The sequence below is a fragment of the Cyclopterus lumpus genome, chromosome 6 (assembly GCF_009769545.1).
Source record: "Cyclopterus lumpus isolate fCycLum1 chromosome 6, fCycLum1.pri, whole genome shotgun sequence".
Taxonomy (NCBI): domain Eukaryota; kingdom Metazoa; phylum Chordata; class Actinopteri; order Perciformes; family Cyclopteridae; genus Cyclopterus; species Cyclopterus lumpus.
Window position 1 is genome coordinate 3,527,015 of NC_046971.1, and position 27,968 is coordinate 3,554,982.

Below are 27,968 nucleotides of genomic sequence, written 5' to 3' on the forward strand. Positions count from 1 at the left end.
CTCTTTGCATTTTTTGTGTGTCTCTTTGTAGTTGTTTTGTTTATCTTTGTAGTTGTTTTGTTTATCTTTGTAGTTGTTTTGTGTCTCTTTGTAGTCGTCTTGTATCTCTTTGTTGTTGTGTGTCTCTTTGCATTTTTTTGTTTCTCTTTGTAGTTCTTTTGTTTCTCTTTGTAGTTGTTTTGCGTCTCTTTGTAGTCGTTTTGTATCTCTTTGTAATTGTGTTTTGTTTGTTTGTGGTCATATTGTATCTCTTTTTGGTTGTTTGGTGTCTGTTTGTAATCGTTTTGTCTTTCTTTGTAGTTGTTTTGCTCCTTTGAGATGTCGTTGTGAGTCTCTTTGTTTCTCTCTGTATCTCTTTTGGTGTCTTTGTAATTTGTTTCTATCTCTTTTTAGTTGTTTTAGTGTCTTTGTAATTTTTTTCTATCTCTTTTTAGTTGTTATAGTGTCTTGGTAATTTTTTTCTATCTCTTTTTAGTTGTGTTAGTGTCTTTGTAATCTTTTTGTACCACTTTGTGGCCGTTCATTTTGAGTCGATTTGAGTAACATTTTGTATGATGAAGGCCAGGGGGCCACCTGACACAATGGGCCCCCGGGCCTGTGACCGGTATGCCCGTTCAGTAATCCATTCATGCTTGCTGTCCGATATGTATCAACATGACACAACCCGGGGTTATGACCCACACATACACACACATACACGCCCACACACACAGCCACATGTGTTATAGGATGTGTGTGATATCCAAATACATGCATAGTTTATACTGAATGTCATCATAAATATACATCAATCATAATATTGTCTTAATGCTCAAATTACTTTTATTGGGTATCTTTATTGGCAACACTGTTTCCAATAAAGATAGAAACGCCCCTTTAGAGTCGATTATAGGATGTGTTATATGTATGATATCCGGCAACAGTGTTTCCACTCCACATTATACACTTCCCTTTTGATAGCAAGAGATGGTTCCAAGTTGGAAAAAGAAACCACGGCAACCACAAAAAGCGTGACGAGCCAACTTTAAGGGCACGTGAGGGTTAAACGTCTAGCGCAGCGAGCTATTACGCAATGCCGGACCGCCACACAGCGGAGTCCTGAAACAGTTCTTACCGTCTGCTAGAGAGCAGTAGTGGGTCTGGAGTGAAGCCGTCGTCAGAGGGCGGCTCCCGGACGGCGCTTTACGCATCGTTATAAAAGCTTAACCCCCTCCCTCCGCGCGCGCTGTCCCGTCTCCACCGTCTGGATCTATGTGTGTAGATAGATGGGCTGGATGCCACGCGCCGTTAGCCTGCAGGTTGCAAAGGTTGATAGTTTGATTTCGCATTGTTTGCCGTCCTCCTTCCTCCTCCTGTTCTCCTCCTTCTTATCCTTCTTGTCCTTCCTCTCTGGGGCTTTGTTTCTCCTCTGCTTGGATACTGCGCTGACTTGAGCATTGGATATGTGCACACAGGATGATGACAACCCCTTTCCTCCCCGTAGAAGTAAAATAAAATAGGCTTTCGCACACACTGGATTTACTCCTGTCGTTCCATATGAAGAAGCCAAAAGTAAGTGACCGTGTTTTTTTTGTTTTTTTCCTTTCTTTTTTTTTTTTTGGGGGGGGGGGGGGGGGGGGGGGGGTCAAGTCCTATACTATACTTTGAGGGGAAATTTTAAAAAAAGGGGGGTTTTTGCGCACGCGGCGTGACGCAGGCTGCTGGACACGTTGCCGCTGGGTCTCGAGTCGCCAAACTTAAACCTGCCACATTAGTAGTTTAACCCCTTTTTAAAAAAAAAAAGAGTAGTATCAGTATTATCCGTGTGCTTTAGGGGAGCTGGATATGTGTCTCTATATTATGGTCTGCGCCCCCCCCCCCCCCCCCCCCCCTTCTCCTCCCCAGCCGTCAGACCTGCTTTCCTGCACACATTGCTGTTGGCTTGTCCCAAAAAACAAACAACGCTCCACCTGTCCAGTCTATGTGCAGCGGGTCTACACTACTTTCATTTTGTTAATCCAGGTTGTGGAACCGGATTAAAGAACCACGCTACACCTTTTTTTAAATTTATTATTTATTATCATTGTTGTTTGTTCTGTTTTGTTTTTTTTGTGGTTCACTGTGGAGAACGGAGACACGTTGCTCTCCAGCCTCTTGTGAGTGTGTGTGTGTGTGTGTGTGTGTGTGTGTGCGTGTGTGTGTGTGTGTGTGTGTGTGCAGGCTGGCACACCATCGCCGTGTGGGTACAGTAAGCCGGTGTTAATCAGGTACAGCGCGAGTTCAGGGCGGCAGGCTGTGCGTCTCTGGACACGCTCCCGCAGGAACTGATCTGAGGCCATCTGGAGACTGTCAGAGACGTGTGTGTGTGTGTGTGTGTGTGTGTGTGCACGCGTGTGTGTGTGTGCGTGTACTACTGTACGCCACGAATGGCTTCATTCAAAGCTGCTTTTTATTTATTGTTATCACTGATATGTAGTTTAACATCAAAGGTGACAACTACTCTTAAAGAGAGGGAGCCTTTTTAAAAAAAAAATATATTTTTATTTATTTATTATTATTAATTTAAGTGCACGTTTTGGGATCCAATGTGACGACGAGCTCTGACTCACTCTGAATGGCAACTAAGGCACCTTTTTTATCTGACTGAATCAGATAAGAAATGAATGAAATATAATACTGATTTAACAGTGTGTGTGTGCGTGCGTGTGTGTGTGTGTGTACGTGTGTGCGTGTGCATCTGGGAATAAAAGTCTTTGAAGCTTCCTGGAGGAAGGGTGTGCGATTCTGCATCCCCGTGCCTCTGGTAATCATATTCCCCCTTTATGTTTTTTTAATGAAGTTACAAGTCGTGCCTGGCTCCCTCAGCCCGACACCTTTCATCTTTTATTTACTGTCCTTCGCCTCGTGCGTTCCCCACCGCCGAGTCGCACGTAGAACCAATCAGGAGAGGGCGTCTGCTCCGGGGGTACCCTGGTCTGTGCAGGGGGGGGGGGGCTCGTTCATGTGTGAGGAGGGGGCTTGTTTTTATACTAACAGTAGCACTGTGTTCGGTGTCTTGGAACTAAAACCACACACAAGGTGAATGTGTGTGTGAGAGAGAGAGAGAGAGAAGTGTGTGTGTGGGAGAGAGTATAGGTGTGTGTGTGTGTGTGTGTGTGTCGGAGAGAGTATAGGTGTGTGTGTGTGTGTGCGTGAGCGGGAGATTGTGTGTGTGTGAGAGAGAGTATAGGTGTGTGTGTGTGTGCGTGAGCGGGAGATTGTGTGTGTGTGAGAGAGAGTATAGGTGTGTGTGTGTGTGCGTGAGCGGGAGATTGTGTGTGTGTGAGAGAGAGTATAGGTGTGTGTGTGTGTGTGCGTGAGCGGGAGATTGTGTGTGTGTGAGAGAGAGTATAGGTGTGTGTGTGTGTGTGTGTGTGATGGAGAGAAAGTGAGAGAGAGAGCACGTCTCACCCTTCACAGAACATCTCGTCACCAGTAGGGAGCGCTCGTTTTCTGACGCCCCGCCCCCAGAGACCTGAGGGACCTGTCTCAAGGGGACAAGTCTCTGGGGCTGTGTGAGGTTCACAGAGACCCCCCCCCCCCCCCGCCTCCCCCCATGAAGCATTAATCACACCGCTGATCTCCGTCATGACCTCCGGCTCGTCGACGGCTGCAGGTGACGAGCAGCTGGAGTGCGTCGTTGTCCAGCTGGAGGTGTCGACCTCTGACCCTCAGGCCCGACCCCTCACACCATGTGGGCCCCGCCTCCGCTTTTCATCTGCTCGACGCTCCGTTGTTTCAGATGTTCTCGTCAGTGGAGCAGACCAGAAGGCGATGGAGCGACAATGAGCCCAACGCATCGTGAGATGGGATCGTGTCACGATGCGGCGTACAGGAGGGGGGGGGGGGGGGGGTGTTCGATGGCGAGGGAGGGAGCCAATGAGTCAGAACTATCCACTCTGCAGTAATCACAGATGAAGGGGGGCGGGCTAATCAAGTCCCGGGTTAATGATTTGTTCTTATAGCTTAATAGTGGCATTAGGGCGACGGCGGGGGCGTTGCATTAGAGCTGGCAGGCTGCTGGTCGTGGGGGGGGGAGGGGGGGGACGACGACAACGAATCAAGTAACAGACTTCCTGTGTTTTTTTTTTATTTTTTAAAGTTGGACCCTCTCATATATAAAAAGCCACATAAAAACTAAACACAAAAGCGCTTGCATCTCAAATGGACCTCGTGACTCTTTGGGGGGGGGAGGGGGGGGGTCACATGCTGTATCACAATTATTTTTGGAATCGGCTGTGTGTCATTTTAGTTTTCATGCCCTCCTGGGAAGTCTGAATACTTTGTATTTCATATTCGTCTGTGGTGTGTTTGTGTACTGGAAATCTCACACGGGTTTCATAACTCGACCAAATACCAAAATCATGACCTCTTACAGCACAGATTCTTATCGAGAAAAGATAATACTGGGTTTTTCATAATAATATACAATTCTCTTAAAAAACAAACGTCCCATCTCAGTTAGATACTGTCAGGGATTGTTTGTCAGAGATGTTCACAGTGTGGAATCGTGGCTAAGTAGAAGAAATAAAGAATTAAAAACCCCTTTGGTAGGTGGTCTCTGGCCATGTTTCCTACATGCAGTCACGTGTTCCCAAGCTGTTTGGTTGCTGTGTCATTCCTAAAAAATTGTTGCAGTTTTTGTTTCTTTTTTTTGCAGAAATGAAAGGCATGCCGAAAACCATTAAAAAAAACCATAAAAGCGAACGTGCTTCGGGTTACTCGGTCCCAGAGAGAGGCGGGGCCTTTTTGTTATTCTGTGGGAAATCCGCTAGATTTGCATACGAGATCGCCGAGGGTGAGTGAGTGACAGGAGCACGCCGCGGACTAACTGTAATTGTTATGTGATCCAAATTGGGAGATGGCTGTCAAAACGTGTCACCACGGTGTAGTAACCATGGAGATGCCGGAGTGTTGGGCTGCGTCCAAATCGTAATGCGAACAGGGCGGAGTCAGACAAAACGAGGGCGTGGGTCGGTAAAATCTGGTCCGTTTCTCCCGGTTGTGTCTCCGAGAGGCAGCATGCAAATAAAGAATGAAGAGAAAAGGGGGCCCCGAAACAGAACCCTGTGGGACTCCATGCTTCACGGGCAGAGTGGGAATGGACTGTCTGTGGAGGGGGGAAGCAATAACAGTATTCTTAAGCTTGAAAGGAATCAGATTTAAGGCCGTGACCAACATATATTTACTTTAAAAAAAAAAAAAGCCAAACATTAGCTGGTTCTCAAATGCGATCTACTGGCTTTTAAGGTCTGTGTCAACTTAGTGGTGTGACGGTTATTGTGTGCTCTGGGAAATCGTATTATTTTATCATGATTTAACGACTAAACCATAAAATCCTTTCGCTGGATGCAATAAAAAAAAAAAAGTTGTGGGTTTTGCAGAGTAACCTCATCCTTTAAAGCATTGTCAGGGAGCCCTCCCACACACATTATATTGACTTAAATCCAAAACATAGACGTATAGCGTAAAGGGAGTTCAGTGGATTTAGTTTGGCTTCTGTGCAGCAGCGTGCTTCTACGTCTGCTGACGTCGAGGACATCGGAAGCGGATTCTCAACGCTAGAAGTGTAATTCAAAGTCAATGATTGCATTCATCTCGTTGCAGTACGTGTTCGTTCTGGCCTCTTTAAAAAAAAAAAAAAGGCCTCTGGGTCTGTGCGAATGGATATACGGCGCAAACGTGAAGTCATGGCGAGCAATACTGCTATCCCCGCCGTGTGCGTCTGACAATGGGACGTCTTTTCCCCCCATGACCGGGAGGCCACCGGGGACGCTCGATGCCGTTCACGTGGGGCGCACTCGTGGCTTTCTGTCCAGACCGCGTCGCCCCGGAGCAACACTGCCCCCCCCCCCCCCCCTTTAAGAGCTATTTTAAGTGGGACATCTTTAACGGCGGCGGCCATAATTAGGGGGAACAAGACGTGATCAGGAAAACCGTCTTGTGGGATTAAAAACTTGAAATAAAATCTAAAGCCTGTCTTCCAGAAGCACATGTTGCTGATCAGCGGCACCCTTCCTGAGCCTCGTGCAGACGGCGTAAATATATACGATGCATTTGAATAACCGCAACGAGCTTGTTAACGTCAGCGATGACCGACCGCAGTCGTGCATTTTTCTTCTTTTTTTTCCTCAGTTCACTTCAATTATTCGTGAGTAAAACGAGGTGCAGGAGACATATGAAGCTGAGCTGCGGGTGAGAAGTTGTGAAGGTGAAAAGTTGGCAGGTGATCCACAAGAGGATGTTGGGGGAGGGGGGGGGGGGGGGGGGCAGTTGCACAACTCGGCGTTCTTCTTTGTTATTCAAGCCAAATTCCACTCAGTGCATTTTAACCAGAGCCGTCCTCGCAGTTATTTGTTGACTTAGTGTGATGTGGCTTTATAAAAAGGGGGCAAAAGAGAAGAAAACAACAGGAAACATAAAGTCGTCAAATGCACTTTAACTTCATCCGACTCCTTTTTTTTTTTTTAATTTTTTTTTTCTCTCGGTAGCGAAGGTCAGATTTCCTGCTCGACACCGAAAGGCCTTTTAGGAAGGGGGGGGGGGGGGGGGGGGGCACATATTACGTCTGGGGCTTTTAGTGTGAAAGGTAAGAGCTGAACCTTTTTCACGGTTGAAAAGGGAGTAAAAGTTTCTGGCGACCGTGTTTGTTTTTTTATGAATATACATTCATCTGACAAGACTTCCTGTTCTATCCGCTGCTCGTTGTTTACAATCCGGTTGGATTTTTTTTTTACGAAAAACATATATATTCAAGATATTTCTTATTGTCATATGCACAGTCATGAAACTCTTACTTTGCCAGGTCGTCCTTCCACACAGAATTACAACTTAAACTTAAGGTACAATTAAAATACTAAGAAAGGAGGCACATGCTAATAATATAAATAGTATATATATATATATATATACATATACTATATATATTGTATTTTGGCCAATGTGTTCCAAGCCTGCTCGAACGTCAGAGGTCAAAACTTCTCGGACTACAAACCCAACGCTCACGACTATCTATATAATGTTGTCCCGTTGCTTTTAAAATTTTATTAATCCGTTTATAGCAATTATAGTCGCAACTAAAACCGGTTGTGCACAACTCGAGCGGTTGATTCCTTTATGCGCATCTACAATAACCCCTTAAAAAAAAACCAGTTCGCGAAAAGCGTATTGACGTGCGCGAATAAATCACATGAATAAAAAAATAAAAAACGAAATGAAATGGAAATTTAATTTATTTTGGTTAAATTGCGAGCAGCAGTTTCTTTTTTAAATGTATTAACGCAGACAAAAAGTTCACATGACACGCGATTCTTCAATTACACGTCGTGACTCAAGTCTCCGATATCGCTAATCGGATTTAGCCGCGGCGCCGTTCTCAAACAACAACATTTCATGAAAAGTTAAATAACAAGAACTCAAAAGGACACTTCCTTGGTTCAAATCCTAAAAAAAACAAGTGAATCTCGTGTGTGTACGTGTGTCCTCGAACACATCGCCGCTAGACACATCTTTTTCGACTATACCTTGAATAGGGAAGGTAGAGCCGTAGTAGCACTCTAGTAGCACTTAAATGTCCCTTACCGATAGCACTTTGTTGTTTAGCACTTTAGTAGCACTTAAATGTCTCTTACTGATAGCACTTTGTAGTTTAACGTTATTGAAGAAATTGTACTTGCTTGATTCTTGTTGTTCTGAGTTTGGACTCGTGGTTTAATGCACTTATTGTAAGTCGCTTTGGATAAAAGCGTCAGCTAAATGACATGTAATGTAATGTAATGTAGACCGGTTCTCCTCTCTGAAGCCGCCGTACCTTTCGTTATTTGGTACCTTTTTAATCCGCTCCAGCTCTCTCCATCACTTTGATGTTATTTGGTTAAAAAGGGGCTTTAGTACGCCCTTATCCCTGGAACATTGTTCAGCACAAATGGTGTCCCGTCTCGTTTTCCCCCCCCGAAGACGTAACCAAGTCTGGTCTCATTAGACGAACCCAAAAGATCTTGTTTTCTTCTCCGCAACCACGTGCCCCGAGACACAAAGAAACGCCCCAACATTAATATTTTTGTGTTGTTGTTGGATGAGCCCCTCACATCCCTTAAAATGAGTAATGGCTCTGTTGTTTAGGTGAAGAACAGCGATTTGGGACCGGCGCCATCATGTGTGTGTTTGATTGAACTGGATCCAGAAGGTCTCGTCTGGCCAACACATTTTCCTCCTCCAGACCCCTTTAGGCTTTTTACTCAAGAGGTCATCTTTGGATGTGATATCATCTCTTTAGTTTTTTTTCCATCGAGTTGTTGCACCGTGACCGTCACATTGCCTCTGTACAAACATTTTTTTTTGTTGGAATTCTTCAAAAGTCACACACACTCTTGTTTTTCATTCCGTTTTTCACTTTTTCGGATTCAGGGCCCAGACAGAGAAGCCCAGACAATCAGGGGTTAATTCATTCACCAAATGGTATCACGGTGAGGTTTTAATTGTATCCCTCTTTGTGAGGGACTCGGAAACATTTTGACGCAATCGTCATCACCGGGTTCGTGACATATATATATACGATCATTCTTGGGAGTAAAACAAAAGCACGTTAGCGATGCAGCGAAATCAACCAGGAAGCAACCACCCCCTCGCACGTGTCAGGCGAGTGCCTGTTCAACCACTTTTGATGCCACGGAATTGCGTCTGGCTCCTCTCTCGCTACCTGGAAGTGTATCTCGTTTCCTGAACAGCTCTCGAGATGTTAATTTGATTTCCGCGTGAAGAAAGTGAACTCCCGGTGCTTCATAAAAGGAAACGTAGCGTACCGTCCGGTTGGTTTTGTTCTTTTGGCCTCTTTTGTCTTAAGATAAAACATTTAACCAATCATACTTTTAATACTTTCATGTATGTTTTATCTAATAACATTTTAATGATGCAGCTTGTCTTTATAGTCCTATCACGGTGGACTTCATGCCTGAATATCTCTGTGCAGTTTATCCATTAAGATGTTAAATATTGACATGTGGCTACGGTTCTTGGCTGTTGACCCTTAACAATGTGGTGAGGGAGAGGAACTGGATTACATTTTTCTCTTTTCCCATGTGAGTAGGCAGCATGGAGCAATAGCTAACGTTGGCTCGCGTGATATGAACAGCGTCATAAGCATTAAATGGTAAACATTGTTCTCCTTCTATGTGCAGAGTAATGTTTTGATATTTTGGACCCCCCCTTCTCCACCACCCTCAAAAAAACTAAGAAAAACAAACCTGAATCAGCTCGAATCAACTCTCCCCAACATCTGGAGGCTTCAGCCGGCTTCGGTATTTCATTCGCACGGCCGTTATCATCTGCCACGCTTTAATCCTCACATGGGAGCTACGGTTGCATGGAGAAACTCATCAAAACAATGACGGGGAGGACAGAAGATTAGGATGAACATACCCATCTGACAAAAAACAGGCTGTGTGGACTAATGTCATGCAAGCGACCTCCTTTATGCTTTTATGAGATTATGTGGTAAAGAGGGCCATGAGGCCCGCAGTGTTCAGCTAATGATACCTCGTGCTCAAAGTGAGGGGGGTGTAGTAATCATCTATAGCATCAATATGATGAAGGCGTAACTAATGCACCTGATGATGACGGATAAGAGGGTTTTTTAGTTTGGAGGGGTTGCAGCTGACCTTTTCCTTTTGGTTTGATATCAGCTGGTGCAACAATAATGCAGCTTCCACATGCAATCAACCAGATGCCTCGTTGGGGCGGACCGGGTACATAAAATGCAGCATGTGCCGTCCAGAAGGTCGTCCTTTGCCTTCCTTTTCTTTTCTTTTTCAGCACGAGGGAATGATTTCTTTCCCCTTGTCAGTGCAGCTGTGACTTCAATCTTGCAAGGTCACTCCGACAGTGTCGGGGGAGGGGATGGGGGAGGCATTAAAATTAGAGAGTTGAAGTCGTCTCGCTGTTCACACTGGAGCCTTCGCTGTTTATTAATATGTTTGGCCTAAGCTGCGTGTTTGGGAGTTCATGAGCATTTTTTTGTGAACTTGTAGAGACAAGATGAGTTTGTTTTTGCACTAGCATTATTTCCCTGAGATATTGTTGAGATAAGGCGGCTCGCGATAAGATGGGAAGGATTTATTTGGGTTCTTGGGTTTCGTACTGCATCACAATACAGTGCAATGATGTCGTGTGGATATGGTTTAAGAAATATTCAACACAAGAATAGTCTTCAAGTTACAAGCTATACATACGTATGTGACAAACTACATGGATATTTTTTAAGAAAGTGTCCGATTTCATTTCCTGCTGGAATTAACGATGGATAAATCAAGTAGGAGACTACATTTGACTAAAAACTAAATTGTGATTGATATACAAATATAGGCTGTTAGGAGCTTAATGTGCTTCTATTGTTTACTCAAAATATGAAAAAAATAATCCAATAACAAAAAAAACATTTTAGAGCATTTTAGACCAAACAAACACGGGACTTTCACCCAGGAGACCGCTGTTTGTTACCTTAGTTTTGCTACGTAATCTACCTCTTACGACGTCCAGCAGGAGCCGTCTAGACTGTAGATTCTCAGTGTCAGAAACACCAAAGGAGACAAAACAACTTCCCGACCAATACAATGTTCAACTGCTTATCGGATACGTCTTAAGCAGTTAAATATTTCGGTCCCTCAGCTCGTCTGTCAACATTCACATTAATGCATTTCCACAAAATCTGGAGTACAAATCAGCCTTGAAGCAAATAAACCATTAATTACATGGTGGCAAGAACTGGGATTCCTGCAGTCAGACATGTTGTAGCCCTACATCAGGATCAGCGACATCCCTCGACTTGTTGCGCGGTGACTTTTCCCTAACGTCGGTGGCGTCGGCTCGCTTGTTTTACGGGCCATGAATGCGTCTCGTAAAGACTGTGGGAATCTCCTGTACCACGCGTTGCTGCTGTGTATACTGCGGTGTTTACGTGGCCCCACTTGCTCTCTCACCAAAAGAAACCACAGGGATGATCGTTTTTGAAAGAATCAATGGCGGCAGAATGGCGAGTGCGATGCTCCCAGCCAAGCACGCTTGCAGCTGTTCTGCACCCGGCATCACTGGCGTCGCACATCGGTCCTCTCTAAGTCTTTGCATGTGGTTTTGTGGAACGTGTTTTCTGTAAAATAAATTTAAAGAAAACAATCGCCGGACATTGTGGGGCCGACTTGTAACAATGCGGTAAACGGGAACAGCGATTGCCGACGCTCTCCCAGGTTTTCTGAGTGTGTTTCAAACCCTTCTGCACTGGATTCTGTCCAAACCAGATTAGCATGGTGGTTGTTATTATAAAGAAAATCTCAGGGGATTTGATTTGACTTGCCTATCTGAAAAGGATATCTTTTCATTTGTTGTCTGTGGTGGCCACCACCTACTGAATCATCCTTTTAAAAACAAACTTTGCAAAGGTGGAACCACGTGGTGCAGATAGACGGGTGTCGATTAAAATTCCCACGTAGTGAAACCAGATAGCGTAGCGGTGAAACGATCCTGTGTGCGTCACAGTTACTGAAAGCAAACCAGTCGGGCTTTAAAAGGACACAAAAAAACAGGGTTCACTTTCAGTCAGTTGGGATATCTCTTGAGATCGTTTTGTGACTGTTCGCGTCTGGAAGTCCTTGAGTTGCAGAAAGTGCCCCCACATGTTTTCTTTTGGCGAGGACAAAGATCCGAACCCTTTTGCTACACAACTCGTCCCTAAGTGGCCTGACTGTCGTTGCATCTGGAGCTTCTCCGATGTCGTCCACTTTACACGTGATTCACGACATGCAAAAGAGGGCAAAGCGTCGCTGATGGATTACCAGCTACCCCAACCCCACCCCACGCATTTGTCTTCCACTAATCTCCTATCGTCCCTGTCTGCCATTGAAAGACGATTGGTTTTTAGCGAGCAGCAGAAGCTCGCTGGAATCTAATTACATCCCATTTTTACATGCCGCCTCTTTTTTCCCCCTTCGGCCTTTTTTTTCTCCTTGCCGTTGATGGATCGCCGCTCCGTTGTCTTCCTGTTGTGTGCAGTAGCAGGAGGAAGGTGGGCGGCGGACTCTCTAGAGCCTTGGAAGATTTTTGACAATGAGCGATCCGAATGGCCAGAAAATAAAAGTCTGAATGTTACCGTGAACGAGAAGCCGTTGCGAGAAAAAAAAAACAGCACACGCGTGGTCACAAAAAAATTCTTGAATAAACTACAGGACGAAATGCTGTTGTACTGGTTGAGGTACCTCGAGATTAGACGTAGCTCAGCTTGTTATCCCTGTTTGTATAACACTCTAAAGCTTTTTATTCGCCAACGAGGAGGTCCACTTTCAAGGTTGCTGAATTGTTTTTGGGTTAGGCCCCGGCTGGCCCTAATCGCTATTAAGAGGAGAATTGGAGCCCCGTTGCGTAATATGGTCAGACTGGCACAGGGAAGAGGAAGGAGGTCAGCCAACCGAATGGCGACTGTTAATGTACGGTAAGCCGTTGCAGCTCCATTAGGCAGTGAAATACCTTAAAAGTTGCAGTGTTCTTTTTTAACAAACAAAAGTGTTGTGTTCAACAAATATTACTGTGCAACAAGCGTGTGATTTGTTCATGTTCTTCTCGATTCCTGCATTGTTTTACATCCAGCGGTCTCCCTCGATGCCTTTTGTTGGTGCTTCATTTGCATTATCATCATCATCAACCGTCAATATGTGCTTGTGCAATATTGTCACCACGCACGTGGTCCGTGGTATTACCAGAGGTCAAAGGGTGCAGAGGATAGCTTAAAGGCTTCATGCAGAACTGCAACACCCATCTCGCACATCTTTCAACCTTTCAGAAAAAGGACGGTTGTCAAAGACGCTGAGATACCGTCACACGCCGTGGTTACACTTGTCTTTTATCTGAATTGTCCATTACCGAATTAGCGGAGCTTCGTTAGCCGCTGTTCTTCAATTAAACATGTTTACTCATATTGCGGGGGAGGGAGAATCAGTAGTAAAAAGTTTGAATATTCAGGAGGAAATTTTATGTTTATCTCCCATTTTACAGCCGCTACTTCAACCACGAAAAATCACAGCAATTGAAGTGTCCGGCGCGGACTCGCACACGCATTGAAAAGACACGTGTAGCCACGGCGATGGCTCCTACCCGGACGTTCGTTCTGCAAGTAGCTGAAATTCACCGTTCCTCTCAATACTCGTTTGCCTATTGATTGATTTTAAGGGTCATGACCCTTAAGATGTCTATTGTCTGTCCTCGGGCAACGCTGGCGGTGGAACAAACGCAAATACAGACAACCGTCTTATCATTTCTCCCAAGTATAAATCTCGCCTGTCAGACATCTCCGCTTATGTGGATTTGAAATTGAATAGTTCTGTCGCAACCTATGTGTCACAACAACGGCGTGTTGCGACACGATCCGTCGGCTGTTTTGAAAGTGTACCTTTCTCACGGCCTGAAGCTCTGCAGCGAGCGAGCAGCATGCCAGCAAAAGTCAAATAAATGCCGGTCCGACCACTTCAGGCGCCACCGAACCCGCGTCCATATTTCATACCCGTCTATCAACAGAACCCGCGTGTCCACAATCAGCAGTTAGCGCTGTTTGTTTCCCAGCTCAGAATTCCCTTAAAGTACAAAAGGCCTGTTCGCGAAAAGCGTATTGACGTGCGCGAATAAATCACATGAATAAAAAAAAAAAAAACGAAATGAAATGGAAATTTAATTTATTTTGGTTAAATTGCGAGCAGCAGTTTCCTTTTTAAATGTATTAACGCAGACAAAAAGTTCACATGACACGCGATTCTTCAATTACACGTCGTGACTCAAGTCTCCGATATCGCTAATCGGATTTAGCCGCGGCGCCGTTCTCAAACAACAACATTTCATGAAAAGTTAAATAACAAGAACTCAAAAGGACACTTCCTTGGTTCAAATCCTAAAAAAAACAAGTGAATCTCGTGTGTGTACGTGTGTCCTCGAACACATCGCCGCTAGACACATCTTTTTTGACTATACCTTGAATAGGGAAGGTAGAGCCGTAGTAGCACTCTAGTAGCACTTAAATGTCCCTTACCGATAGCACTTTGTTGTTTAGCACTTTAGTAGCACTTAAATGTCTCTTACTGATAGCACTTTGTAGTTTAACGTTATTGAAGAAATTGTACTTGCTTGATTCTTGTTGTTCTGAGTTTGGACTCGTGGTTTAATGCACTTATTGTAAGTCGCTTTGGATAAAAGCGTCAGCTAAATGACATGTAATGTAATGTAATGTAGACCGGTTCTCCTCTCTGAAGCCGCCGTACCTTTCGTTATTTGGTACCTTTTTAATCCGCTCCAGCTCTCTCCATCACTTTGATGTTATTTGGTTAAAAAGGGGCTTTAGTACGCCCTTATCCCTGGAACATTGTTCAGCACAAATGGTGTCCCGTCTCGTTTTCCCCCCCCGAAGACGTAACCAAGTCTGGTCTCATTAGACGAACCCAAAAGATCTTGTTTTCTTCTCCGCAACCACGTGCCCCGAGACACAAAGAAACGCCCCAACATTAATATTTTTGTGTTGTTGTTGGATGAGCCCCTCACATCCCTTAAAATGAGTAATGGCTCTGTTGTTTAGGTGAAGAACAGCGATTTGGGACCGGCGCCATCATGTGTGTGTTTGATTGAACTGGATCCAGAAGGTCTCGTCTGGCCAACACATTTTCCTCCTCCAGACCCCTTTAGGCTTTTTACTCAAGAGGTCATCTTTGGATGTGATATCATCTCTTTAGTTTTTTTTCCATCGAGTTGTTGCACCGTGACCGTCACATTGCCTCTGTACAAACATTTTTTTTTTGTTGGAATTCTTCAAAAGTCACACACACTCTTGTTTTTCATTCCGTTTTTCACTTTTTCGGATTCAGGGCCCAGACAGAGAAGCCCAGACAATCAGGGGTTAATTCATTCACCAAATGGTATCACGGTGAGGTTTTAATTGTATCCCTCTTTGTGAGGGACTCGGAAACATTTTGACGCAATCGTCATCACCGGGTTCGTGACATATATATATACGATCATTCTTGGGAGTAAAACAAAAGCACGTTAGCGATGCAGCGAAATCAACCAGGAAGCAACCACCCCCTCGCACGTGTCAGGCGAGTGCCTGTTCAACCACTTTTGATGCCACGGAATTGCGTCTGGCTCCTCTCTCGCTACCTGGAAGTGTATCTCGTTTCCTGAACAGCTCTCGAGATGTTAATTTGATTTCCGCGTGAAGAAAGTGAACTCCCGGTGCTTCATAAAAGGAAACGTAGCGTACCGTCCGGTTGGTTTTGTTCTTTTGGCCTCTTTTGTCTTAAGATAAAACATTTAACCAATCATACTTTTAATACTTTCATGTATGTTTTATCTAATAACATTTTAATGATGCAGCTTGTCTTTATAGTCCTATCACGGTGGACTTCATGCCTGAATATCTCTGTGCAGTTTATCCATTAAGATGTTAAATATTGACATGTGGCTACGGTTCTTGGCTGTTGACCCTTAACAATGTGGTGAGGGAGAGGAACTGGATTACATTTTTCTCTTTTCCCATGTGAGTAGGCAGCATGGAGCAATAGCTAACGTTGGCTCGCGTGATATGAACAGCGTCATAAGCATTAAATGGTAAACATTGTTCTCCTTCTATGTGCAGAGTAATGTTTTGATATTTTGGACCCCCCCTTCTCCACCACCCTCAAAAAAACTAAGAAAAACAAACCTGAATCAGCTCGAATCAACTCTCCCCAACATCTGGAGGCTTCAGCCGGCTTCGGTATTTCATTCGCACGGCCGTTATCATCTGCCACGCTTTAATCCTCACATGGGAGCTACGGTTGCATGGAGAAACTCATCAAAACAATGACGGGGAGGACAGAAGATTAGGATGAACATACCCATCTGACAAAAAACAGGCTGTGTGGACTAATGTCATGCAAGCGACCTCCTTTATGCTTTTATGAGATTATGTGGTAAAGAGGGCCATGAGGCCCGCAGTGTTCAGCTAATGATACCTCGTGCTCAAAGTGAGGGGGGTGTAGTAATCATCTATAGCATCAATATGATGAAGGCGTAACTAATGCACCTGATGATGACGGATAAGAGGGTTTTTTTAGTTTGGAGGGGTTGCAGCTGACCTTTTCCTTTTGGTTTGATATCAGCTGGTGCAACAATAATGCAGCTTCCACATGCAATCAACCAGATGCCTCGTTGGGGCGGACCGGGTACATAAAATGCAGCATGTGCCGTCCAGAAGGTCGTCCTTTGCCTTCCTTTTCTTTTCTTTTTCAGCACGAGGGAATGATTTCTTTCCCCTTGTCAGTGCAGCTGTGACTTCAATCTTGCAAGGTCACTCCGACAGTGTCGGGGGAGGGGATGGGGGAGGCATTAAAATTAGAGAGTTGAAGTCGTCTCGCTGTTCACACTGGAGCCTTCGCTGTTTATTAATATGTTTGGCCTAAGCTGCGTGTTTGGGAGTTCATGAGCATTTTTTTTGTGAACTTGTAGAGACAAGATGAGTTTGTTTTTGCACTAGCATTATTTCCCTGAGATATTGTTGAGATAAGGCGGCTCGCGATAAGATGGGAAGGATTTATTTGGGTTCTTGGGTTTCGTACTGCATCACAATACAGTGCAATGATGTCGTGTGGATATGGTTTAAGAAATATTCAACACAAGAATAGTCTTCAAGTTACAAGCTATACATACGTATGTGACAAACTACATGGATATTTTTTAAGAAAGTGTCCGATTTCATTTCCTGCTGGAATTAACGATGGATAAATCAAGTAGGAGACTACATTTGACTAAAAACTAAATTGTGATTGATATACAAATATAGGCTGTTAGGAGCTTAATGTGCTTCTATTGTTTACTCAAAATATGAAAAAAATAATCCAATAACAAAAAAAAACATTTTAGAGCATTTTAGACCAAACAAACACGGGACTTTCACCCAGGAGACCGCTGTTTGTTACCTTAGTTTTGCTACGTAATCTACCTCTTACGACGTCCAGCAGGAGCCGTCTAGACTGTAGATTCTCAGTGTCAGAAACACCAAAGGAGACAAAACAACTTCCCGACCAATACAATGTTCAACTGCTTATCGGATACGTCTTAAGCAGTTAAATATTTCGGTCCCTCAGCTCGTCTGTCAACATTCACATTAATGCATTTCCACAAAATCTGGAGTACAAATCAGCCTTGAAGCAAATAAACCATTAATTACATGGTGGCAAGAACTGGGATTCCTGCAGTCAGACATGTTGTAGCCCTACATCAGGATCAGCGACATCCCTCGACTTGTTGCGCGGTGACTTTTCCCTAACGTCGGTGGCGTCGGCTCGCTTGTTTTACGGGCCATGAATGCGTCTCGTAAAGACTGTGGGAATCTCCTGTACCACGCGTTGCTGCTGTGTATACTGCGGTGTTTACGTGGCCCCACTTGCTCTCTCACCAAAAGAAACCACAGGGATGATCGTTTTTGAAAGAATCAATGGCGGCAGAATGGCGAGTGCGATGCTCCCAGCCAAGCACGCTTGCAGCTGTTCTGCACCCGGCATCACTGGCGTCGCACATCGGTCCTCTCTAAGTCTTTGCATGTGGTTTTGTGGAACGTGTTTTCTGTAAAATAAATTTAAAGAAAACAATCGCCGGACATTGTGGGGCCGACTTGTAACAATGCGGTAAACGGGAACAGCGATTGCCGACGCTCTCCCAGGTTTTCTGAGTGTGTTTCAAACCCTTCTGCACTGGATTCTGTCCAAACCAGATTAGCATGGTGGTTGTTATTATAAAGAAAATCTCAGGGGATTTGATTTGACTTGCCTATCTGAAAAGGATATCTTTTCATTTGTTGTCTGTGGTGGCCACCACCTACTGAATCATCCTTTTAAAAACAAACTTTGCAAAGGTGGAACCACGTGGTGCAGATAGACGGGTGTCGATTAAAATTCCCACGTAGTGAAACCAGATAGCGTAGCGGTGAAACGATCCTGTGTGCGTCACAGTTACTGAAAGCAAACCAGTCGGGCTTTAAAAGGACACAAAAAAACAGGGTTCACTTTCAGTCAGTTGGGATATCTCTTGAGATCGTTTTGTGACTGTTCGCGTCTGGAAGTCCTTGAGTTGCAGAAAGTGCCCCCACATGTTTTCTTTTGGCGAGGACAAAGATCCGAACCCTTTTGCTACACAACTCGTCCCTAAGTGGCCTGACTGTCGTTGCATCTGGAGCTTCTCCGATGTCGTCCACTTTACACGTGATTCACGACATGCAAAAGAGGGCAAAGCGTCGCTGATGGATTACCAGCTACCCCAACCCCACCCCACGCATTTGTCTTCCACTAATCTCCTATCGTCCCTGTCTGCCATTGAAAGACGATTGGTTTTTAGCGAGCAGCAGAAGCTCGCTGGAATCTAATTACATCCCATTTTTACATGCCGCCTCTTTTTTCCCCCTTCGGCCTTTTTTTCTCCTTGCCGTTGATGGATCGCCGCTCCGTTGTCTTCCTGTTGTGTGCAGTAGCAGGAGGAAGGTGGGCGGCGGACTCTCTAGAGCCTTGGAAGATTTTTGACAATGAGCGATCCGAATGGCCAGAAAATAAAAGTCTGAATGTTACCGTGAACGAGAAGCCGTTGCGAGAAAAAAAAAACAGCACACGCGTGGTCACAAAAAAATTCTTGAATAAACTACAGGACGAAATGCTGTTGTACTGGTTGAGGTACCTCGAGATTAGACGTAGCTCAGCTTGTTATCCCTGTTTGTATAACACTCTAAAGCTTTTTATTCGCCAACGAGGAGGTCCACTTTCAAGGTTGCTGAATTGTTTTTGGGTTAGGCCCCGGCTGGCCCTAATCGCTATTAAGAGGAGAATTGGAGCCCCGTTGCGTAATATGGTCAGACTGGCACAGGGAAGAGGAAGGAGGTCAGCCAACCGAATGGCGACTGTTAATGTACGGTAAGCCGTTGCAGCTCCATTAGGCAGTGAAATACCTTAAAAGTTGCAGTGTTCTTTTTTAACAAACAAAAGTGTTGTGTTCAACAAATATTACTGTGCAACAAGCGTGTGATTTGTTCATGTTCTTCTCGATTCCTGCATTGTTTTACATCCAGCGGTCTCCCTCGATGCCTTTTGTTGGTGCTTCATTTGCATTATCATCATCATCAACCGTCAATATGTGCTTGTGCAATATTGTCACCACGCACGTGGTCCGTGGTATTACCAGAGGTCAAAGGGTGCAGAGGATAGCTTAAAGGCTTCATGCAGAACTGCAACACCCATCTCGCACATCTTTCAACCTTTCAGAAAAAGGACGGTTGTCAAAGACGCTGAGATACCGTCACACGCCGTGGTTACACTTGTCTTTTATCTGAATTGTCCATTACCGAATTAGCGGAGCTTCGTTAGCCGCTGTTCTTCAATTAAACATGTTTACTCATATTGCGGGGGAGGGAGAATCAGTAGTAAAAAGTTTGAATATTCAGGAGGAAATTTTATGTTTATCTCCCATTTTACAGCCGCTACTTCAACCACGAAAAATCACAGCAATTGAAGTGTCCGGCGCGGACTCGCACACGCATTGAAAAGACACGTGTAGCCACGGCGATGGCTCCTACCCGGACGTTCGTTCTGCAAGTAGCTGAAATTCACCGTTCCTCTCAATACTCGTTTGCCTATTGATTGATTTTAAGGGTCATGACCCTTAAGATGTCTATTGTCTGTCCTCGGGCAACGCTGGCGGTGGAACAAACGCAAATACAGACAACCGTCTTATCATTTCTCCCAAGTATAAATCTCGCCTGTCAGACATCTCCGCTTATGTGGATTTGAAATTGAATAGTTCTGTCGCAACCTATGTGTCACAACAACGGCGTGTTGCGACACGATCCGTCGGCTGTTTTGAAAGTGTACCTTTCTCACGGCCTGAAGCTCTGCAGCGAGCGAGCAGCATGCCAGCAAAAGTCAAATAAATGCCGGTCCGACCACTTCAGGCGCCACCGAACCCGCGTCCATATTTCATACCCGTCTATCAACAGAACCCGCGTGTCCACAATCAGCAGTTAGCGCTGTTTGTTTCCCAGCTCAGAATTCCCTTAAAGTACAAAAGGCCTTTTTTTTTTGGTTTTGCAGAAAACATTTTGACATGTCGCAGCAGGGAAAGCACAGGTGTAAATAATCTAATGAATAATGGCTGCATTCCATTTAGCTGCTTCGGTTCCTGCTGTTGCTCAATGCCGACTCAGTCATGCATTACTGGGACCCTCGAGTGCATTGAAAACATTGGTTATGTTAATAGTAACAATCTAAAGGGTAATTGTGTCTTCACATTCAAAACTTGCATTGGTTTGCACTGCAGAAGTTTAAAAGTGTCATTACATTCTGTAATGTTTGATTGGTTTTTTTTTGAGTGGCTACAGATTTTTTTAAATCTGAACAATAATTTAGGACGGACCCCGATCTGAAGGTCGGTTCATACAAAAAACACAACGTAAAGAATATAATTCAATTCTTTTACAATGCTGGTGTGATATGACGGTGTGCGTGCTTGTGAAATACGAGTGTGTCTTCAACAGAGACAATGAGTCAGTACTGTGGACTCTTACTCTTTTTTTATTGCCAGCTATTCCTTCGAAGTTGCGATAAAATCGCTGTTTATTGACGACTTGCGCAACAGAGGAAGAGGCTGCTTTGCAAGGATGTGCACAAGGCTGGGCCATGGGGGGGCGGGGGCGAATGTAATCACCATATCATCCAAACTATTATTCATCAGACATGGTTGGATTTTTTTATTGTTTCTGTTCAAAGTCCTTTTTTTTGTGGATATCATTGCAGCGTCGCTTGCGCAAATCTGTGATTTTGACCTAACCTCACGGGAAGGCGTGCAAGTGGCTGGCCATTTTTAAGGGAATGCATTTTGTGTCATTTTACGCGCCTTCCTCACTGTGAAGCAGCTGCAGTTTAGTTAGATTCAGGCCACAGTCGCCCCACAAATAAGTAGCGTGTTGACATTGTAGACTACATGGTGTACAAGGCAAAGATGGCTTCGCCTTTGCACGCCGAATGACTTGCTTCACAGGAATTGTCATGGCTTCGTAAGCCAACGCCGGGCGGGTGATTGACAGCGTTTGTTGTTGTTGTAGTCGCCATGCCGGTCACAATGAGTCGAAGGCTCAATCCCGTCATGTGTTGTTCTTCATTGTGTTGAGAGGATGCGACTAATTGTCAATTTGTCTTGTGTTGTGTTTTGATCTGCAGATTTGGATACGCGTCTGTGTCCATATACTGCTGTTCATCACGCTTGGGGTACATTCGAGTAAATTTGACGTCAACCCGGTGACAGATGACATCTCTAGACTCTCTATTTTGGTAAGAGCGACGATGTAATTCAGTACATTTCCAGATGAAGCCCATAAGGCCTATCACATATATTTATGCTTGACCATCACTTTACCATGCAATGAGTAACTATCAGATCATAAGTAGTCGCTACTAAACCAATTATGTATCTGGAAGGATGTATAATGTTAAAATCCATATTCTTGCCATCTGCATTATTGGCAAAGTCCACATGAATAAAGGCTACGGAGCTTTAAAAACATCTTGTTAATCAAGTCTTCTCGGTATTCCTCTGTAGCCTTCTAGTAGGTATAAGTGATGATTGAGAAGGATTATGTTTGTACGAGTCCATTCATTCTCCTTTTCATGATGGAACAAAAGACTTTTTTTGTTGGTCCTGTATTGGCAAATAATTAAGAGAACTTGCATTAACTCAAGTTCGTTATTCGTCTGAAGTTCTTTTTCAATTCCAAATTCAGTTTCGCTGTTATTTAGAAATGGAAATGCAATTTTGTCTGCAATTTAATGGGTTTTTTTCGCTTTCTTTTCTTCTTTTTTTACAGAGACAAAATATTCCCAAAGATTACAGAATTCCTGTACACTACGTTACAAAAGAAGAGGTAAGATGCCGTGGCATACCGTAACATTACCTCATGCTGGCCAGAACCTCTGGTTACCTTTTCCCCGCCGAACTTTGGCTGACCTTATATTTAATGTACAGTGTAAATATTGTATTATATTATCGGCCAAGTGGAGTCTTAACTGTGACAGTAACATCTGAATGGGAGGATTATTAGACTTTGCTAGCTATGCAGTCTATTCACAGCTTCTTTGTTGCCGTTGTTTGAACCTGATTAGCTCACACTGGATGCATTCAATTATTAATTAATGCCATACCTCTGCTCTTTTTTCTTCCAGGGAGGCATGTGTTGGGTAAAATTAAACGTCTTCTACTTGGAGGAGAGTTTACAAGATTTAGCGCATAAGTTTGGAAACATTTCATCCAACAGAAAAGATATTAGCATATTCATCCAAATGCTCCAAGAACTGCGGCTCAACATGGGGTCTTTGGTGAGTTCACATTGCTTACTTGATAACGTGTCCAATAAAGAGATGAAAAACCGATGTGCCGAGGACACATTTGGGGGGTGTTTGAAACTACTTTGTTGCTTTGAGATCAATGTGAAAAGCTGGAATCCATAAATTGGCGTCCGTTTCAGCAGCTAGAGGTGTTAAGGTCTTAAATAGATCCCCTGAGGGGCAAATACACAGACTTTGGCTTTATGAGGCTACAGCCACATTAAAGGCTTTCGTTTTAAAACACTGTTTCAGCACCGTTTCATCGAGGGAGACGTCCACACTCACATGCCTGAAAACAAGTCTGGCATGACTTAAGCTCCTCAGTTTATAATCTTCCTAAATAAACTCACAGACAAATTTCGTGGGAAAAAAAACTGCAGGTCTTACTTTATCTCTCACACACAAAAAGTACTTTTGACCGATAATGAACACTTACAAATCAAAGCTTTACTAGATTATGACTCACGCATTAGCTCATTCCCTCGGTTTTGTCGCTTTCTGTCTATTCTCGTGGCTCTGACGTGAGAACATTTATGCTTTTGTTCGTTTACAGTTTCTATGTGAACGTCGCAATAGTAGACAAGATAAGCACCGATAAGAAAAAGGGGCGTTTTGTGTACGTTCTCAGTCGGTCGCGTTTTCAAATAACTGTTTTTTGGGGGGGGGGGGGGTTAAAATGCAGGAGTAGTGTGGACACTAGACGCAAAACACAGCAAAAGCTACACCCCTTAAAACGAAACCGTAGGAGCGTGGCTGAAGCCTGAGAAGCTAGTAGTACACTGACCTTAAGTACTTTCTCGTTAGGTTATAAACCTATATACCCTGCAATACTATAACGCCAGCCCTCACACACAATCATGACCCTAGAGTTCTATAACCAGTTGGTGAGTTTGTGTTATTATTAATGATTACAGGAAGAAGACGTGACTAATGTGGAGGCGTCTCTTTGTTTGTACCCGTGTCTCCACAGGAGCCCATCATGTATGATTTCGAGTGCCACTACAGGGAAGAGAGGTGGCAGACGGGGCACTACTTTGACTTCGTCAAAGACTTCCTTATAGCTGCACAGAATAAAGAAGATTCGGATGACTGTGATCCTCCTCCCTGTCCCACAACACCGTACACAGCAACGACGGAAGAATATTTAAATGGTGAATGTTGCATTCGTGTGCGATGTGTAATCATATGCGTCAACTCGCTCTTTGAGTTTGAAGTTTTTGGCAACTTTAGCATGTCGGGGATATCAAATGATTAATCATCATCATTGATATCCTTCAAAATGAATCATTTTCATTGCGCGGTCCATAAAGAGAGTGGGCTCTACAACAACTTGTTGGACCCGTCTTACATTTTTTTTTCTTTTGTAGCTTTTTTTATACCAATATGGATCAGACGCAACACGATTCTAGTCTTCTCCTTGTTTCAAAGGCTCCGTTACAGTAAAATAATGTAATATTCCCATTCTAGACGTTCAATTCTTTGCAGGAGTCAAAGGTATTCGAAAGGTATTCTGATATTTGATCATCTCCATATTGCCCAGACCGAAGGCTGTAGAGATCGTACGGTAGCTCGTCTAGAATCAATCAATCAGCTGCGGATCGACGGTCAAAAGTCTTCTGGCCGTGAGGAACGTTCTACCTTTGAGAACAATGGCCGTTCCTCGCGACCCTTCGGAGCGCTTGCAGCTTGGTTTCATGGATGGATGGACTGCGGTGCAGACTTGTTGGTGGCTGCAGCCCCCCGGGGAAGAGCAGGTTTTAGTTGCTGGCGGCGCTGTTAACCCCTTGGCCTCTTTCCACAATCAGCTGCTGATCCACTTCCAACGCAGTCACTTTTGTTGTGAATATTTTTTCCAACTTTAATGTGCAATACAAGCCAGTTGGGATTCATAGACGCTCGTTTCGTCTGCGCGTTGGATCACCTTTTGGGTTTTAAAAACCAAAATCGGCTCTAAACTGTGCAGACAGTTTGTTTTTATTTGAGCAAGGGGGGGGGGGGACGACAAGGTTGAGGTTGGCTGAGACAAGCTCACGGTTAAAACAAAAATAAGACGCAGCTGGAATTCCTGACTCGTGGAGAATCAACCTTTTGCGAAACATGTCTAATCTTCAAGACGTTAGCCGAGTAGTTTGACGCGTTTCATCCCCGCGGTGACTCCCAAACACCGAGCCCATCTGGTGTGTGGTGGAAAGCCGCGGGACGCTACAATAAAATAACAAGACTGGGCGAAGATAACAGGCAGTCCAAGCTTTCTCTGGCAGAGACTCTCCAGTGTGGATTTCTCCCCTCATGCGGCATCGGGAGGGGCGGAGACTCAACGTCAACAGTCGCATCTACATGGTGCCGATAAGTGGGATATGGCTGTATTTATTTTTCACGTAAATGATGACGCTCGCTGCTCAAGACTTTTTTTTTTTGGGAAGGGGGGGTTGCTTTCCGGAAAAAGTATTTACATCGAGGTCTGCAGGTACACATGACCGATGTGAATATCTCAAAACCTCTGCAATCTGTTGCTCACGAGAACATGCTTTTCTCTTTTGGGTTTTTTTAGGTACACGAAGGACATAGATGGCTCTATTTGTGGTGTTTGCGTTAGCTATGAGGCGTTTATATCGACATCGGTTGCACCGCCATGTTTCTACAGTAGCCCAGAATGGACAAAACCCAACACCAGCTCTGGAAAGAGCCTTTTTCTCCGCAGCAGTTCTCCGGTTAACGAGAGTTTTTTGCCGGGTGCAGAACCGCGCGGCCGCCCGAAATTCCGTTCCTCTAATGTAGGCCGAGGTGAAAGTCCTGAAAAAAGACGCCGAGGTGCGACCGGTTTGGGGACTCAGACGGACCTTTTCAAGTGATTTACTGTCCCGAGTTGACGATTTAGGTCACGCTCATTATTTATGAGCCGGTCTACAAACTCAAAACGAGGGACATTCCAGTTGACCTCTGCCCGTAAACACCTCCCCTCCTCCCCCTCTCCGCCGCCGCCGCCGCCGCCGCCGCCGCCGCCGCCCTCTTCGGTGTATTGTGAGCGGGCTCCATTTAGGACAGATCTCTAGTGGCCACATCCAGAAGCTTTCAGTCCAGGAAAGCCCATTATTTTCTTCACAAGAACTTTACGAGATAAAAAAAATCTCGCCCCATTGAGTCACGGGGGGGGGGGGGGGGGGGGGCTGAGTCACGGGGGCCGGCCAAGGGGGGGCGTCCCCCAGGTGGCGCATGGGAAGAGGGAAGAAAAGGGAGGGCCCGAAACCCGATTGCGTACGTGTCGATTACAGAGCAATCTTCCAATCTTCCCAAGAACTTGGACCGAGTGGTGTATGTGTGTGTGTGTGTGTGTGTGTGTGTGTGTGTGAAAAAGGCACCGTTGAGTCGACTTTTTAGCACCTGACAATGAAATGGTTTCACCATACGGCACTCACTAACTCCTCTCCTTTCCCCCCCCCCTCTAGTATCACCACCGTCCAGCAGTAAAGACACCGAGTGTGCAACGGGCTGCAAACCACGTAGGTTTTATTATTATTTTTCTGTGTTCTGGTGGCATGAAAACTGGCCCAGCTGGCGTGTCAACGCGGCAGCTTTTTTCGCCCGGCGGCGTTATTTTGCCACATTCTACATCAAAGTCGGCCCCGTTTCCCACGGAGCGGCTGTCACTTGAGTAATGATGCTCTGCGGTTGCAAATTCCTCACCGCGTCTCTCGCGCGCGTCTTATCTTGCGCGGCGGCTTTTTTTCCTCCTTTTTAAAAAAAAAAAAGAATGTTAATTATTTGCATTGAGATTCGCAAAGATGTACATTTAAGATGGGAAACGACTGATGAGAGATAGCGTTCATTTTAGGGCACGAATAAGATTTCAAGAACACGGGTCATCAAAGTTTCCCCCTCCACTCAAACACGTGTTTCTTTCTCTCAGATGTTTTAGATGATTGAATTAACCATTTTTCTTTCTTTTGTATTTTTGTTTGACACTAGGTTTTTTTTTCGGCGCTCAACTCCAATATGAGTAATAACACTAAATAACAATATAATAACACGTGTGCACGTGACATCTGGACTAACGTGAGATTCATACCAGTGTGATTAATTGTGGAAATATAGACAAGGCACTAGAATGCGTGAAAAAAAAAACCAAAAATCACATGTCTGGGTCTATTCTAATCCATAAAACTATTTAAAAAGTCTCTTGCAATGTGATTTGTTTTTAGCGATTTAAAGAGTCAGAGGGGAGGAAGTGATGTTGAGTTTTTTATGCCCTCTTTTTTTCTGTCACCAGATTATGAAACGAGCGCCCTGACTGAGGTGGTGGAGCGAAGCCTTCTCTCCTTACTGTTCATTCCCCTCCTAGCTCTCGTATTCCTGCTCGTGTGGAAGGTGAGCTGACCTTTGACCCCCCCCCTCCTTGTTACTACGCGACAACATGACTTTTTTTGTTAAGGCGCCTGTTTTATTGTACCGGAGACACCGCTTCAGCCTTTTCCTGTGCAGGATGTGCAGACTTTGTAGACCCGAGATTTTTTTTTCTTCAAGACTTAATAATTATTTCCCCAAAAAACAGGTCCGATCGTGTAGGAACGAGGAGGATCTTCAACAGAACCCTGGAGAACGTGGACTCTTCACGGGAACAGAAGTGACTGCGCCACCGCTAGATGCTGAAATAACAGAAAAGTGAGTGAGCCGTTCTTTTCTTATATATATATATATATAATATCTCCAGAGAAAATAAAGTCCATGTGAATTACAACTTGTTCGGAGGTAAGATGCCTAGCAGAACTTTATTTTAATAGTAACACTCTTCCAACAGTGGATATGTCTCCGATGATGTCATCGGGGTGTTTTGAGCTCGGGCCTTCAAAAAATAAATGAAAATACGCAAAGGAAAATATTTGGAAATTGGCCATTCAGCAGGGGGGAGCCTAAATAAATATGCTACTCAGTTGCATTATGGGTATTGATGTATCCAGCGTTTTCTTTGGGGGAACTCGACCCGTCTGTTTTGAGGTCCCCCACAATACAACATCACAGTTGTACCCCTCTTAACAGGCTTCACCTTTTCATATGGCTATGACGGTTCAAATAATAATATACCTATTTTTTTCTTGATACCTGCTGGAAAAGAAGTGAACTCTTCACTCCACAGATGTCCAAGTTGAACTCATATTTGAAGAAATGGAGCGTAGAATCGACAGCTGAGAGTTTAAAGAGTCTTGTGGGTCCACTGTCTGACATTTATTTCTCTTTTCTGTCCAATTGCAGAAACATGTTGAACGTCATTGAAATAGTGTAATGACGCTTCTGCCCTTCGGCGTAATTGGTGAGATTCCACGCACCCAAAGTTTTTTTTTTTTGGGGGGGGGGGGATTTAAAAATGTGAATCCTGGAGCTCTGAAACTTTACACATGTTTCTCTCTCTCTCTCTCTCTCTCTCTCTCTCTCTCACAGGACTCTCTTTCCACCTCCTGTTGGTGTCCAGAGGTGGTGGAAGAAAAACAAAAAAAAAAAAAAAAAAAAAAAAACATGAAGCTGATTGCAAAAAAAAAAAGA

At 44.4% G+C, this 27,968-nt stretch overlaps 1 protein-coding gene across 2 annotated transcripts; it reads left to right on the top strand.

Moving 5' to 3' along the window:
• Positions 1 to 1,174: 1,174 nt before the first annotated feature.
• kitlga (kit ligand a) lies at positions 1,175 to 27,954 on the top strand. 2 transcript variants are annotated; one of them, XM_034535307.1, is made up of 11 exons: positions 1,175 to 1,307; positions 1,455 to 1,551; positions 21,273 to 21,383; positions 21,917 to 21,973; positions 22,272 to 22,424; positions 23,404 to 23,584; positions 25,880 to 25,933; positions 26,701 to 26,798; positions 26,983 to 27,092; positions 27,681 to 27,738; positions 27,867 to 27,954. In XM_034535307.1, the coding sequence occupies exons 2-10, from the start codon at positions 1,537 to 1,539 to the stop codon at positions 27,709 to 27,711; spliced, it is 810 nt and encodes a 269-aa protein (XP_034391198.1). In that variant the 5' UTR covers positions 1,175 to 1,307; positions 1,455 to 1,536; the 3' UTR covers positions 27,712 to 27,738; positions 27,867 to 27,954. The 2 variants fall into 2 exon arrangements, with proteins under 2 accessions (XP_034391198.1, XP_034391199.1); XM_034535308.1 differs by having other exon boundaries at positions 1,484 to 1,551.
• The last annotated feature ends 14 nt before the right edge of the window (positions 27,955 to 27,968 follow it).

What these genes read in the sequence shown, in the direction of transcription:
- kitlga (XM_034535307.1), top strand. An exon ending in GGCTCAACATGGGGTCTTTG is followed by an intron (nt 22,425 to 23,403) that starts GTGAGTTCACAT and finishes GTGTCTCCACAG; the next exon opens with GAGCCCATCATGTATGATTT. An exon ending in GACGGAAGAATATTTAAATG is followed by an intron (nt 23,585 to 25,879) that starts GTGAATGTTGCA and finishes CCCCCCCTCTAG; the next exon opens with TATCACCACCGTCCAGCAGT.